General features: G+C 39.7%; 1 protein-coding gene across 3 annotated transcripts in view; it reads left to right on the forward strand.

Moving 5' to 3' along the window:
- Positions 1–14,443, forward strand: part of ptprsa (protein tyrosine phosphatase receptor type Sa) — a 269,659-nt gene that overhangs the window by 242,031 nt on the left and 13,185 nt on the right. For all 3 annotated transcript variants that reach the window (XM_053634470.1, XM_053634471.1, XM_053634472.1), the window contains 4 exons: positions 177–352; positions 3,817–3,936; positions 6,230–6,384; positions 7,780–8,065. In XM_053634470.1, coding sequence (XP_053490445.1) covers positions 177–352; positions 3,817–3,936; positions 6,230–6,384; positions 7,780–8,065 — 737 coding nt within the window. The remainder of the gene's footprint in view (positions 1–176; positions 353–3,816; positions 3,937–6,229; positions 6,385–7,779; positions 8,066–14,443) is intronic.

Raw genomic sequence — 14,443 nt, forward strand, 5'->3', positions numbered from 1 at the left:
AATAACACTGCCTCAGCGTCATGTCAGTGCAGCCCAAACCTCGGTTTCTCACCCGCTCCCAGAATAACACAGTAACCACAGCTACTGTTTCAGTCCCAGCTCAGTTGTTTTGGCACAAGTGTGTCTAACCAGACCATCCGCCTTTGTTTTTTTTTCTTCCTACTCTGCATTCCCAGGCATCGCAGGCAGCGACTACATCAACGCTAACTACATTGACGGCTACAGGAAGCAGAACGCCTACATCGCCACACAGGGCCCACTGCCAGAGACATTCGGGGATTTCTGGAGGATGGTGTGGGAGCAGAGAGCAGCTACCGTGGTCATGATGACTCGGTTAGAGGAGAAGTCACGGGTAAGATTCGTAAAAGACTGTATAGTGCATTAATATCCGTATGAGAGCCTTAGACAGGTGAGCACTGTTAAAACCACCACTCCGCTGGTGCATGCCATCCAAAAGTAAGTGTCCCCTGGACTTGCATGATTTTTAAAGATGTGTTTCATTAATATACATCACAGAATTGACTGGTGAAAGACTTTCCCTTATAACACATTCTTGTCTTGTTCTTAAAGAGGCAATCACATAAAACTAGAGATGGCATGACGCCAGTTTTTCTTTTTCCCAATACTGATACAGAAGCATTGAGTAAAAGAAACTACTGAATACTTCATTTGAAAATACAGGGGGGGGGATTCATGGTAAATATAATTAATATAATAAAGTATAAATATAATAAAATCAATCATAACAAAAAATACATTCATGTCTCTTTTATATGTAAACATTTACAGTTCCAAGATTATTTTTCCCAGTTCTAATCTTTTCAGTTTGTTCCAGGACTGGATCGAATTAGTTCTTTTTTTCTCTGATATTGAAACCATAATTTGTTGCTGGTATCAGCCCAATTTTATCTCTACCTAAAACTGAACATGACAATTTTGAAGGCTTAAATAATCAACATGGTAAAAATATGGAAAGAGTTTGGAATTTCTTTCACAAGGAAAGGGCAAGAATACTGGAAGGGAAAGCTCAGTGTGAAATAGAATATTAAACACATTTCTTTCTTGCAATGAGACATATTTCCGAGTGAAACCGCATCCTTGGGTTGGAATAAAACTTTGGACACTAGTCATCAGTGTAGTGAATCGTGGAGAATTGTTTGCTTCCTGCAGAAACACTGGCACCCACGTTGGAGAAGATGGCGACAGTCATGCTAACACAAACCGCAAACTATTCTGTCTTGAAGACTTTCCCATGTCAGAAACGTGCTGACACTGAAGACTCCCCCCTGTAAATGTTAAATAAATGCCTCCTCACAGTAAACTTCATTTAAATCTGTTTATGTGGATCGTCTATCATACAAGTCCTGGTCTGTTATTACTGTAGCTATGTATTTATCGTGCCACCTCTCTTTTATATAGGTGTAAAATTTGAAATGTATCATCTCAGAAAGAGAGAAAGCCACTAGAATTCAGCGTTTTCTGCCCTGTCATGGATAATAGCAGAACTTGTTGACATCTATCTCTTGTATGACGATAATACTCTGTTTCCAGAGACAGCTGGTCAGAAACTGTTTAAGCATTTGAGCGAGTTAGTGTCTTATAGTTTTTGTGCAAGTACTTTCAATGATAAGTGTCTTGTGAAAAGCAGCACTGTGCGCTTCACATCACACATGGACAGACATAATCTGTGATGAAATGTCAGCTCTGGCTGAGCGCGTTAAAAAAAAAAATGGTGTGGACAAGAAGAGGAAGATCGTAGTCGACAATTATCTCTCACTTCCGCCCGGCTAGCAAGGACCATTTAGCAAATACAGAGGAAGACAGAGTAAGTGACAGAGAGAGAAGTGGTGAGAGGAGAATCCCTCAGTGGGAGGCTTTTCTTTCACCAAACTCAACCATCCAGAATCCCAGCACCTTCGACACCTCATTTGCCTGATACCCAATCCCGCTCCTTCACAGAGAGCATTAATTACAACCTGCTCGGAATGGGCTAAAATTATTCCACAGGAGGCCTGGAACACATCACTCATATCGGGGTCTGTCAGTGCATGAGAAACTTTTCCAGTCTGGTTGACCTTAATTTGAGCCTGAAGATAACAGATGATAATATTATGTAAGACATTACTGTTTGAAATAAAGCACTTTGGACAAACGGTGGGCTGTTATAGGAAAATAATCAATGCTAGGGTGGTACAATGAAGTTATTGTTACCACGCAGAAGTGGATTATATTTTTACACAGGCGCGGATTCACTAGGCGCCGCCTAGTGAAATTTACTATGGCTGTAAAAACCATAGATTTACATGAACTTATAGCTAAAGTATTGGCTTACCACACATACTACGGAAAACTGTAAAACCCACCAAAAAATCTGACACGCTAGATAGCCATGGGCCTACCAATGCCATTCTAGCCTTTACACTGATGCTCAAATCTGAATGCAACTCACATGCCAATGCAACATGTCATGATAAATATCATTATTTCATAATGGCCTGTATGAGGACTACATGCAAAACCATTACAGAGTATGCCTAAAATAAATCACTGAAATCATTCATGTATGTGAAAAAATAAGTACACCCCATGGAAGTTGTTTTCTTTTTTGACATATTTGGACAAACAAACATTTGATCATCTTTGAAACTGCCTATTAATAAAGTCAATACACTCTTGTCAAATGACATAAAATTGACATCACATGACTGTATACCAAATAAGGCAGGACCATGAAAGACTGTTGCACGCAACCATATCAACAGCTGAATTCAGCAGAGATGCACAGCAGCGGACATATTTTAAAGGTCATTTGGTGCCCCCCATTGGCTGGTGACCCAAGGCACTCGCCCAATCCCATATATGGATAATCCAGCCTTGTCTTTACAGTTACATTTAATGTAATGAAATGTCCATGAAACACAGAATCACTATCATTAAAGCACAGTTGTTTCCTCAACAGCCCCTCTTTTTATCATTCTTGTGAAGTTAAAAGACAAAAAAATTGCATCTTGTCATGTGACTGAGAAACCACAGTGCATAAACTCCGTCTTCTGTCCCAAAGATTTTCCTGTGTTGAAAAATATCGAGTTACAGCTTTGCCCCTGACTGTTACAAAGCACAGACACTGGAGAATCCTTCCTTAAATGTTAATTGTTAAATAACAGCATGTCTCTAGGTGTTTTATTCCCATTATACCACAGCAATTTGCCAACAATTACATTTTTATTAATTAAAGAACAGCATACTTTTTATCTGTTTACAGTTACATTCAGTGTCGTGAAATGTTTGTGAAACAAGGTAGTTCCTGTTATCACTTACATTATAGCAGCTATAAACCATCATTATAAACCCTCAACAGCCTCTCTTTTTTTCTCAAAGTTAATAAGACAAAACAAATGTAGCTTGTCATGTTATGGAGTGTAAACTCCTCTGTTCTGAAGATTTCATTTGAGGATCATGTGTGACTGAAGCTGGTTAGAAGTGAGGACACACAGACACTGACTGATTCATCCAGATGCTGGTCATTCAGCTCATCCATCAGTGTCTGATCAAGTCTGAGTCTTTTTAGCCTCTGTGTGGGTACAGGAAGATCTGGATGTTTCATATCTAAGCTTTACAACCATATTTCTGGTGATCTTTTTGTTGTTGTTGTTGTTGTTGTTGTTTTTATACTGATTTTAGCCTAATTTTTTAGTCAGGTAAATGAGGTTCTAGGAACTCTGGGTAAACTCACTGGACTCTGTACTGTGACCCTGTTTCATATTCGTAATCCTATTGTCATTCATATTCATGTTTTCATCATGTTTGTATATTCAGATTAAGTGCGATCAGTACTGGCCAAGCCGAGGGACAGAGACATACGGCATGACCCAGGTCACCTTGCTGGACACCATCGAGCTGGCCACCTTCTGCGTACGCACCTTCTCCTTACACAAGGTAGGACTGAGCACTAAACCTGAAATAAGGAGTAAAACACATGAAGGCATGCTGTTATAGGAAAATAATCCATGACGGGGTGGTGTGTTGGGTTACCACTCCACAGCTGATTATTCTCCTATAACAGCAACTGTTTGAATCCTCTTATTTCACACCAACTTTGATTAAAAAAAATAAATATATCAAAAGTACTTATAAAAAATACTTTTGATACTTTTTTATCCATACATATATATTTAATGTTGTGGAAAGTCCAAGAGACAAGTTAGTTCCTGTAATCACTTATCACATCATCATAGCAGCTATAATCTATCATTCGCTCACCGGCCTCTCTTTTATTCTCTTAAAAAATTAATAAAACAAAAAAAACTCAGTTTGTCATGTTACCAAGAACTGTTGACCAATCAGAATTGAGAAATCAACAGCGCTGTGGTTTAAAGTGCTTTTAATATATACTGAAGCAGCATTGAATGAATTTAAAATTAATACTTGCATATCACATTAGTTTCATTTGTTTCTATTTTGTCAAAGCTGCACTGAACAAATGAAACTGTTTATACATGTATGTCCTGATTTCCACACTGCATATTAAACATAATGGGAGACGTTTTTAATACATGATCAGATCTGCAATTAACACTAATATTAATTCAACAGAATTCAACTGATTAGCATTAGCATTATAAGTGAGCCTTCAATCATCATGCACAAGGAAATAATACTGTATAAGAACCGTTTTCTGAATTAACCATCAAGAATCTGTTCATTCAGGTGTTTGTCCTTGGTCATTATTGTGGAATTACTTCAAGTCATTGATTTAATAAATGTTAGTTAATGTTGGTGTTTGATAATTAGTTAACAATTAACATTAATTCATGGCATTCATGGTTATTACATCTGTTAGCTTTATCTTGTTTACTGAAAACTGCTCAGCAGCTTTGTTGGAAGAAATATTGTTCATGCATACCCCAAAGCTACTAGATCTTCCACAATTAGGCTGTAATTAAACAGCATTTGATTTAAGTATAAAGCTTTTCTGTGAAAGAAAGTGGACACGAACCAGTGGCAAAGATGGACATGCAACAGAAATAACTTCCTCCTTGCTTATATCCAGCAGGCCAAAAGCTGGTTATTAGCTTTATAAGCAACAAAAGCCTTGTGCCTCTCTCTCTATCTCTCCTACATGCACTCGCTCAGCACTTTCCCTCAGGAGCTGGACACATTGCTCTGCAGGGGGCTCGAAACACTCAGTCTGTAGATTAGGGAGAAATAAACAGGAAGGCTAGATGTGAAGAGGTGAGGCGTGCCTAAAGGCTTCCTCCCCTTCTTCCATCTATGTACGTCTTTCACACACACACGCGCATGCTCACACAGACAGAGAGAGAGATGTAACCTTTGTGCTGCTTCTCTGTTCTGAGAAACATGCTCAGGAGGTAATTGGCAGCCTGCTACGTTGCAAACGCTTAGCGGTCGAGTAGACAGGGAGTGAAAGGGGTGGCACTGGGTTTTACACTCACAGTGGAGCTGAATACAAATGCACAGTAAAGGTTTTTATGCTGCAGACAAATATGTATTTTTGTGCTAGTGGAAGGTAGGAATTTTGGACCTTTTTTGGTCTAAGGTAGCTGCTGTCTGATTCGAAAACCTTAAATGTATGTGTATGTTTTTTATCAAATGTCCCTCAATAGAGGAATATCTTGTCAGTTTACATTTTGTGGGGACATTTAGCAAGTCCCGATGAGGAAAACTGTTTTTGTTTATGAACCTTTTTCTAATAATAAAAGAGCCAAAAGGTCTCTTTTTGTTTGCTGAGGTTAAGATTCGGGTTAGATTTAGGTGTAGCATAGCATTAATTAGCTGCATTAACAAATATCCCAGTGGAATGTCCTCAGAAGGATAATACAAAGTCATGTGTACTTTCACATAATTACCCAGCGCTGCAGAAGAGTGTAAAGCAAAACTAGGGCAAGGTGATTTAATTACTTCTTTTATTTATTCATATATTCAGAGGAGCTTCTGTCAGGCACTAAAATGTTAAATCTAACAGTAAAAAAAAACTAAACAGATGCTAAAATAAAATCTTTGTTGTCTCGTTCTTTCTCTCATTCGTGCTCACTGAGATCCTTTCTTCTCTCCATGGCAGCCTTCAGTCCAGCCAATGTCTTTGTGTGTGTGCGCACAGTGGACATGATGGAGACAGGAGTAGACACCTTGTATAGTGCGTGTGTACTGTGTAGTTACATACTGTGCTCTCTCTCTCTCTCTGTCTCTCTCTCTCTCTCTGGCTCTACAGAATGGTTCTAGTGAAAAGCGTGAGGTACGTCAGTTCCAGTTCACAGCGTGGCCGGATCATGGCGTGCCCGAGTACCCGACGCCCTTCCTGGCATTCCTGAGGAGGGTAAAGACCTGCAACCCACCTGACGCAGGGCCCATCATCACCCACTGCAGGTCAGACACTTTCCCCCCATTTTTCTCATTTTCTTTTTTTCTGCATTTGGACACCTTCCAATTTCCACCGGGCATCCATACGCAGGCTACAGCCAAGGAAGGTGAAGGCTAATATTTACATTTATATTTACATTTATTCATTTAGCAGATGCTTTTATCCAAAGTGACTTACAAATGAGAGAATACAAGCAAATACAGTATGTGTTTCCTCTGAGACTCACGAAGCCAGCCAACTGCATTATTTACCAACTGCTGCTCATGCTCCATCACATGGCAGTGTAACACTCCTATCTGCTATCTGCCCTCTTCTGCATACATGAGCTCACAGATGCCCCACGATTGGCTAGTGTCACTGTGATTGACAGGGGGAGAGAGTAACAAGATCCCTCCCATCCAGACAGCATGGCCAGTTTTGCTCTCTTGACTCCTGGCTACAAATGTCTGTGGCATCATTTCTGTTCAGCCACTCAGGAGGGTGAGACACACATTTAATGCTAAATCTTGAGGTCGCTTATGCAACCCAGTTGGACCCGATGCTTTACTTTATGTCAGTTTCTCAAACATTTCTCTGAAGTCAGGCTCAAAATTCATGTTTGGCTTTCTCGAAGCCACCATTAAAGATTCTGTATTGCAAGAATTGGCTTTTTCTCATATTGTGAGTGGTCTGTAGTAGGCATGCATCACTACCATTTTTTCAAAGCATTAGTTAGTGTTTGGTACTTGTTGATACCGATACCAAAATGAGTAAGCTCCTTAATATTAATCAGTTAGGGACGTCATATATGGCTGGCTTGCGAGTCTGAAAATATATCACTATAATAGGTTTTGACCTGCGTTCCCCCATATTAGTTTTCTTCCACACTTAATGTTCGACTGATGTGAATTATTAATTATCCATTTTGATTGGTTGCCGATGATGATGGATTTGATGTCACTTCAAGGCAACCAAGTTTTATTTGGTCTCCAGTTGTTGTTGCTGGGGTTCAGACAGGATTTTGTGGCTATGGGCAGGTTAGATTTTGGATCTAAAACCTCTCTAACCTTCAGCTGCAGAGTTACAGTAACAGGGAGACAGTGCAGGAGAGCTGAGAGAGTTTTTTTCTCATCTAAGTCCATTTATATGCTAAGTCTCACCTCGCCTATGTGATAGATCAAAGCTAAATTTGGAGAATTGGCTCTGACTTGTGACCCACTATAAACTCCACACCTGCACCTAGCATCTAGACCGACAGTCTAAATTTATCCCATTCCATCGCGTGCCTACTGGGCATTTATAATGATAAAATGAATCCTTAATGCGTAAAAATGTGGGCTAGTTTTTCACTAAATTTCTTGCCAGCTGTGTGGTTCAGCTCAGACGTCACTCCTCACTCTCCACTGTTTGTGTGTGTTTAGTGCCGGCGTGGGCCGCACCGGCTGTTTCATAGTCATCGACGCCATGCTGGAGCGCATCAAGCACGAGAAGACGGTGGACATCTATGGTCACGTGACGCTGATGCGCGCCCAGAGGAACTACATGGTGCAGACGGAGGATCAGTACAGCTTCATCCATGATGCCCTGCTGGAGGCCGTCGCCTGCGGCAACACTGAGGTCCCCGCCCGCAGCCTCTTCTCCTACATCCAGAAACTGGCTCAGGTGGAGATTGGAGAGCACGTCACAGGCATGGAGCTGGAGTTCAAGGTAGCACACTAATACAGATCAACTTCAGTGCTTCCTGAAATGAACCTGTATGCCTCAAACATCACATTCTGTGTTTGGTAAAAAGATGAGTGCAGGGAAATGCAGCAGATCTTTGCACGCAGCTCTTAATCCATTAATAATCTGATTAAATAATCCAATCTGAATATAAAATCCTTCAAATACACCTAAATTGGAATTAATCAGATCAGCGTAATCCAAATTAAATTTCAATTCCAGGATCAGAAGAGTTGCATTCAGTTAATAATGATAATCATTTAAAATAATTTTATGCACCATTAATGATCATGTAAACTCTTAAATCCTTTTTACTAAATTAGAACTGCTTGCTCTTTTGTGTCACTCTGAGCAACAAAGAATAGGAACTGTGGTGAGAACAAACTTTACGCTTTAAACTTTTGAAAGATTTTAAAATATACAAAAGCCAGAGGTGCAAAAGGTTCAAAACAACCATTTGCTCAAGGAAGTGTTTCCTCCAGATATCTCTCATCAGATCCAGAATGTCGTTACAGGACACTAATTCCACAAGTAACACGCATTTGCAGGTACTGAAGGATTGACATTAAATACTGATTCCTTCATCATGCACAGACGGGCTCTGTCACAAATCACACACCATGAACTTTATTCATCTAAAATACACCAGGGTGTAACACAGTGACACTATCTGGATCTGGGTTTAAACTTGAAGTTTTTGTTTGTTTGTTTTTTTTTTTATCTTGTTCACCCAGTTATTTTTGTTTCTGTTACTGAAAATATAACAAAACTAAACTAACAAATTAGTAGCGCAAATTTCACTGTGACTATGGGTGCACTATAACAGGCCCAGAACAGATTCACTAATCAGGACAGATCGACATGAATTTAAGAAACATGGCTATTAAAGAAATGTATGAGATTAAATTTGGGCTAAAAGAACGTAACATTTCAAGAAACGAACAAAAATATACAGTGAGAAAGAAGGAAAACACTCTGAAACTGAAAACAGTGAACTCAGTGGCAATAATTTAACGTGGCCTTCAACTAAACAGCATTCTTTGTTAACAGTTTCATAAGCTTCGCTTTCATTAGTCATGGTTTCTGAATGTTTTTATTTACACTTTGCAAGTGTACGTTCGCCATTCTGGCACAAACCTCTCGTGTGGGCGGGCTTAACAGCGATTTAGTCTAATTGGCTAGTGAGATTTGGATAGACAGCTCAAATCGAGGAGGAGGAGGATGACAATGCTCCGTACCGCTTCTGAGAGCTCATCTTGAAAAAATACTCTTAAAGAGTATAAGGATTTGTATATGGGTACTAATCATGGCGAGAGATTGCCTGAGCATTGTTCTTCATGTTGTTGTGATTCTTCTTTGTTCTTGTCCTTCACACAAGAAGACCTGCTTTACTGCTCTGTACTGACTCTTGTAGGCCAGGAGGGGTAGTGCAAGTTGTCATAATGCACATGCATCGACCGTTTATGTACATGTACATGTCAAATGGAGTATACATTGAAAGGCTACGACTGTGTGGATACGCTAGCTTACGCGTAAAAAAAAATCCGAGGTATACCAGAGCCTTTACTGTCTCTACTTCCTGGTCAGGGAGCTGTGGATCCAAATCTCATTAGCCAATGAGAGTAAAGCGCTGTTAAGCCCCGCCCATACATAAGATTTGAGCCAGAATGGTGAATGTAAACTTGCGGGACGTAAATGAAAACTTCGAAAATGTAAATAAAAACTTTGGCAGAGCATTCATAAACCATGATTAGCGAAAATGAAGCTTAGAAAACTGTAAACAAAGAATGCTGTTTATTTGAAGACCATGTAAAAATTTTGCCACTGAGTCTTTTTTCTTTCTCATTGCATATATATATATGATAGATAGATAGATAGATATAGATATATAGATATATAAAATAAAATCGTTTCTTGAAAAGTTATTTCAATACTTTTGGCACAGATCTAATCCAATAGAAATGTAGCGTCTGATTTAGCCTCTGATCACTGACACTGATGGAGAGAATGGTAGATGGAGAATTATATTAGCACTGCATTCAACAACATGCAGCTGAAGCATCTATTTTAAGGTGAACGCACTTACATGGCAGAGTCTTTTGCTCTGGTATCCATAGTAATGGCTGCTTTAATCTGAATCTAGTGACTGCGCATATCCGACTTTAATCTACCTTTGTTAGCTTATATGGAAACCGTAAGAGATGTTGGCGTTATAGGCTGAGCTTGCGAAAGACTTTTGATAGACTGTGTTTCACTGAAGTACTGTTGACATCCCGTGGTATGCTACGTGACTAAAACCCATTAAAGCCCACTCATTTCCAGGCAGCTCTTGACCTAATTGCGCGCACCGTATTGCACTACAGCCTGTAATCGTTTGTTAAATTACCCTCCGCAATGGAGAGACGCATCTGTCGGGCAAAGAACAGCGACGCTCCTCATCTCCTGGGAAGACGCTCTCGCCGCAGTCCATGCAAATGATGTAACTCTAGCAGCACGGCAGAGGACTGAGATTCAGCTGAGTTATTAATAGGAGTGTGAGAACTACAGGAGGCTTTAATTATTAGCTGATGATGATGAATAGACACAGGAGAGACAGAGAGAGAGAGAGCATCTTTCCTGCAGTTTCTGCTCCTAAATAAATGTTTCTGGAAAAAAAATCTGATTTGCTTTATTTAAAGTGTCAAGTGTAATTGATGAGTCTAGATCATAAATGAGAGACTATGTATAGTTTTTTATTCCCTCTTATTTGTGATATTTTGTGCATTTTTAAAGTCTTGTGAATTGTTACAGTAAGTGTTTGTCCTCCATGTTGCTTTTGTGTTGTGGCTGTTGTGACACCAAATTTTCCCCTTGGAGATCAATAAAATACTGTCACGTAAGGAGGTTGAGGATGGATGCAAATGCAGATAAGAGTTTTATTATAGGAGATATAGGCAGACAAATCCAAATCAACTGAGCGTAATACTTCACAAAGTCATTGTGTTGAAACAGTCTATATATACTGTGGAGTGAGTGTGTGAGATTGGTAACAGTTGTGTGTGATAAGAACTCCGGAGAAGGCGAACACGTGCGTGTGTGGGAAGTGTAGTCCTCTTCTGTAGTTCATGGTGCATCCTGGGAAATGGAGTCACTGGTTTGTTGTGATATGGCAAGTGCTCTCTATCTAACATAGCTAACAAGTAATGGAATTGCACCCAAAGTCTATACATGCTTACAATTATACTGAGTTACATTATTGAGCTCATTTAAAAAAAAAAAAAATCTGCAAATTAGCAACAATTGACCACATTTACACATTTAATTAAAAATGTATTATCATCCTAATCACATCTCTGCTTTTTGCAGAGCCACCGAGGTGACATGGTGGTTATTTTTAATAAGGTGTGGCTACAATTATATATTGTATACGTACAGCTATGTATATTGAGGTCACAAGTTAAGTATCTTATGGCCATTTATTATTATGTGGTGGCCATGAAATATCAAAGTCATGGCCATGAATTGTGTAACTTGAGCCCATGATTTAATATGTTATGGGAAGTTTGTACTTAATACATTGCCTCCACTTAATTATTTGGCAAGAATTGGTGAAAAAGTGTATTTACTTTGAGAAAGGTGAGACAAGTTATTGGTATGTCCAATGCCAGTGACTCCAATACAGTATGTCTCTATGCATCATTCCAAGATTGAAGTAAAGTGTATATTATCAGTCATTTCCATCTAATTAAACTCTCTTTTTAAAATACAGTAGTTGCCACAATTTAAGTATTTTGTGGCGACTCTATATATAAAAATTCATGGCCACATCTTACATAAGAAATAAAACATTTTGAGACATGTTATTATACGACAACAATCAAATTATTATTTACTAATGAACAACACATCATACTATTTATCTGTTTGTAGTTACAGTGCCCTCCACTAATATTGGCACCCTTGGTAAATATGAGCAAAGAAGGCTGTGAAAAATCGTCTTTATTGTTCACAAAAATACTCTGCTCTCATGGATATCAAACAATTGCAAACACAACACAGGTTTATCAAAAAAAAAATCTTTGTTAAATATAGGTGTGCAATAATTATTGGCACCCCTATGAATTCATATGAGAAAAATATATTTGAAGTATATTTCCATTGATATTTTAACTTTGTTTTAGTACACTTGGGTAACTGGGAACAGGAAATTGTTCAAGCATGACTTTCTGTTTCACAAGGGTATAAATATGAGGTAACACATAGGCCAAATTCCCTTAGTCATTCATCACAATGGAAGACCAAAAAGACCAAGGAATATAACTGTGATGTGCGGCAAAATGTTGTTGAGCTTCACAAAATGGGAAGTGGCTGTAACTAGCACAAGCATTGAAAATGCCCATTTCCACCATCAGGACAATAGTTACAGTGAGGGAAAAAAGTATTTGATCCCCTGCTGATTTTGTACGTTTGCCCCCTGACAAAGAAATGATCAGTCTATAATTTTAATGGTAGATTTATTTGAACAGTGAGAGACAGAATAACAACAAGAAAATCCAGAAAAACGCATGTCAAAAATGTTATAAATTGATTTGCATTTTAATGAGGGAAATAAGTATTTGACCCCTCTGCAAAACATGACTTAGTACTTGGTGGCAAAATCCTTGTTGGCATTCACAGAGGTCAGACGTTTCTTGTAGCTGGCCACCAGGTTTGCACACATCTCAGGAGGGATTTTGTCCCACTCCTCTTTGCAGATCTTCTCCAAGTCATTAAGGTTTCGAGGCTGACGTTTGGCAACTCGAACCTTCAGCTCCCTCCACAGATTTTCTATGGGATTAAGGTCTGGAGACTGGCTAGGCCACTCCAGGACCTTAATGTGCTTCTTCTTGAGCCACTCCTTTGTTGCCTTGGCCGTGTGTTTTGGGTCATTGTCATGCTGGAATACCCCTCCACGACCCATTTTCAGTGCCCTGGCTGAGGGAAGGAGGTTCTCACCCGAGATTTGAGGATCCATCGTCCCTTTGATGCGGTGAAGTTGTCCTGTCCCCTTAGCAGAAAAACACCCCAAAGCATAATGTTTCCACCTCCATGTTTGACGGTGGGGATGGTGTTCTTGGGGTCATAGGCGGCATTCCTCCTACTACAAACACGGCTAGTTGAGTTGATGCCAAAGAACTCCATTTTGGTCTCATCTGACCACAACACTTTCACCCAGATCCTCCGAATCATTCAGATATTCACTGGCAAACTTCAGACGGGCATGTATATGTGCTTTCTTGAGCAGCGGACCTTGCGGGCGCTGCAGGATTTCAGTCCTTCACGGCGTAGTGTGTTACCAATTGTTTTCTTGGTGACTATGGTCCCAGCTGCCTTGAGATCATTGACAAGATCCTCCTGTGTAGTTCTGGGCTGATTCCTCACTGTTCTCATGATCATTGCAACTCCACGAGGTGAGATCTTGCATGGAGCCCCAGGCCAAGGGAGATTGACAGTTCTTTTGTGTTTCTTCCATTTGCGAATAATCGCACCAACTGTTGTCACCTTCTCACCTTAGCTGCTTGGCAATGGTCTTGTAGCCCATTCCAGACTTGTGTAGGTCTACAGTCTTGTCCCTGACATCCTTGGAGAGCTCTTTGGTCTTGGCCATGGTGGAGAGTTTGGAATCTGATTGATTGATTGCTTCTGTGGACAGGTGTCTTTTATACAGGTAACGAGCTGAGATTAGGAGCACTCCCTTTAATATTGTGCTCCTAATCTCAGCTCGTTACATGTATAAAAGACACCTGGGAGCCAGAAATCTTTCTGATTGAGAGGGGGTCAAATACTTATTTCCCTCATTAAAATGCAAATCAATTTATAAAATTTTTGACATGCGTTTGTCTGGATTTTCTTGTAGTTATTCTGTCTCTCACTGTTCAAATAAATCTACCATTAAAATTATAGACTGATCATTTCTTTGTCAGTGGGCAAACGTACAAAATCAGCAGGGGATCAAATACTTTTTTCCCTCACTGTAAATATCCAAAAAAATGTCCAAGTATCACAGGTGGATAATTGCAGAAGTTAGTTGTGTCTTGGGGTCAGATATTCTCCAAAACTACAATCCAAAGTCATCTACATCACCACAAGCTGTTTGGAAAGGTTTCAAGAAAAAAGGCTCTACTCTCATCCAATTCAACTATCTTCAGTTTGCCAGACACTACTGGAACTTCAAATGCGATTGGGTTCTATGGACAGATGAAACCAAAATAAACACCTTTTTGGCAATGAACACCAGAGGTGATTTTGGCACACACAGAGAGGTAGCCATATGGAAAAGTACCTCACGCCCATGGTTACCAAGGGTGCCAATATTAGTTAAGGGCACTGTACGTTAATGTTGTG

This window comes from Ictalurus furcatus, chromosome 10, assembly GCF_023375685.1.
Source record: "Ictalurus furcatus strain D&B chromosome 10, Billie_1.0, whole genome shotgun sequence".
Taxonomy (NCBI): Eukaryota; Metazoa; Chordata; class Actinopteri; order Siluriformes; family Ictaluridae; genus Ictalurus; species Ictalurus furcatus.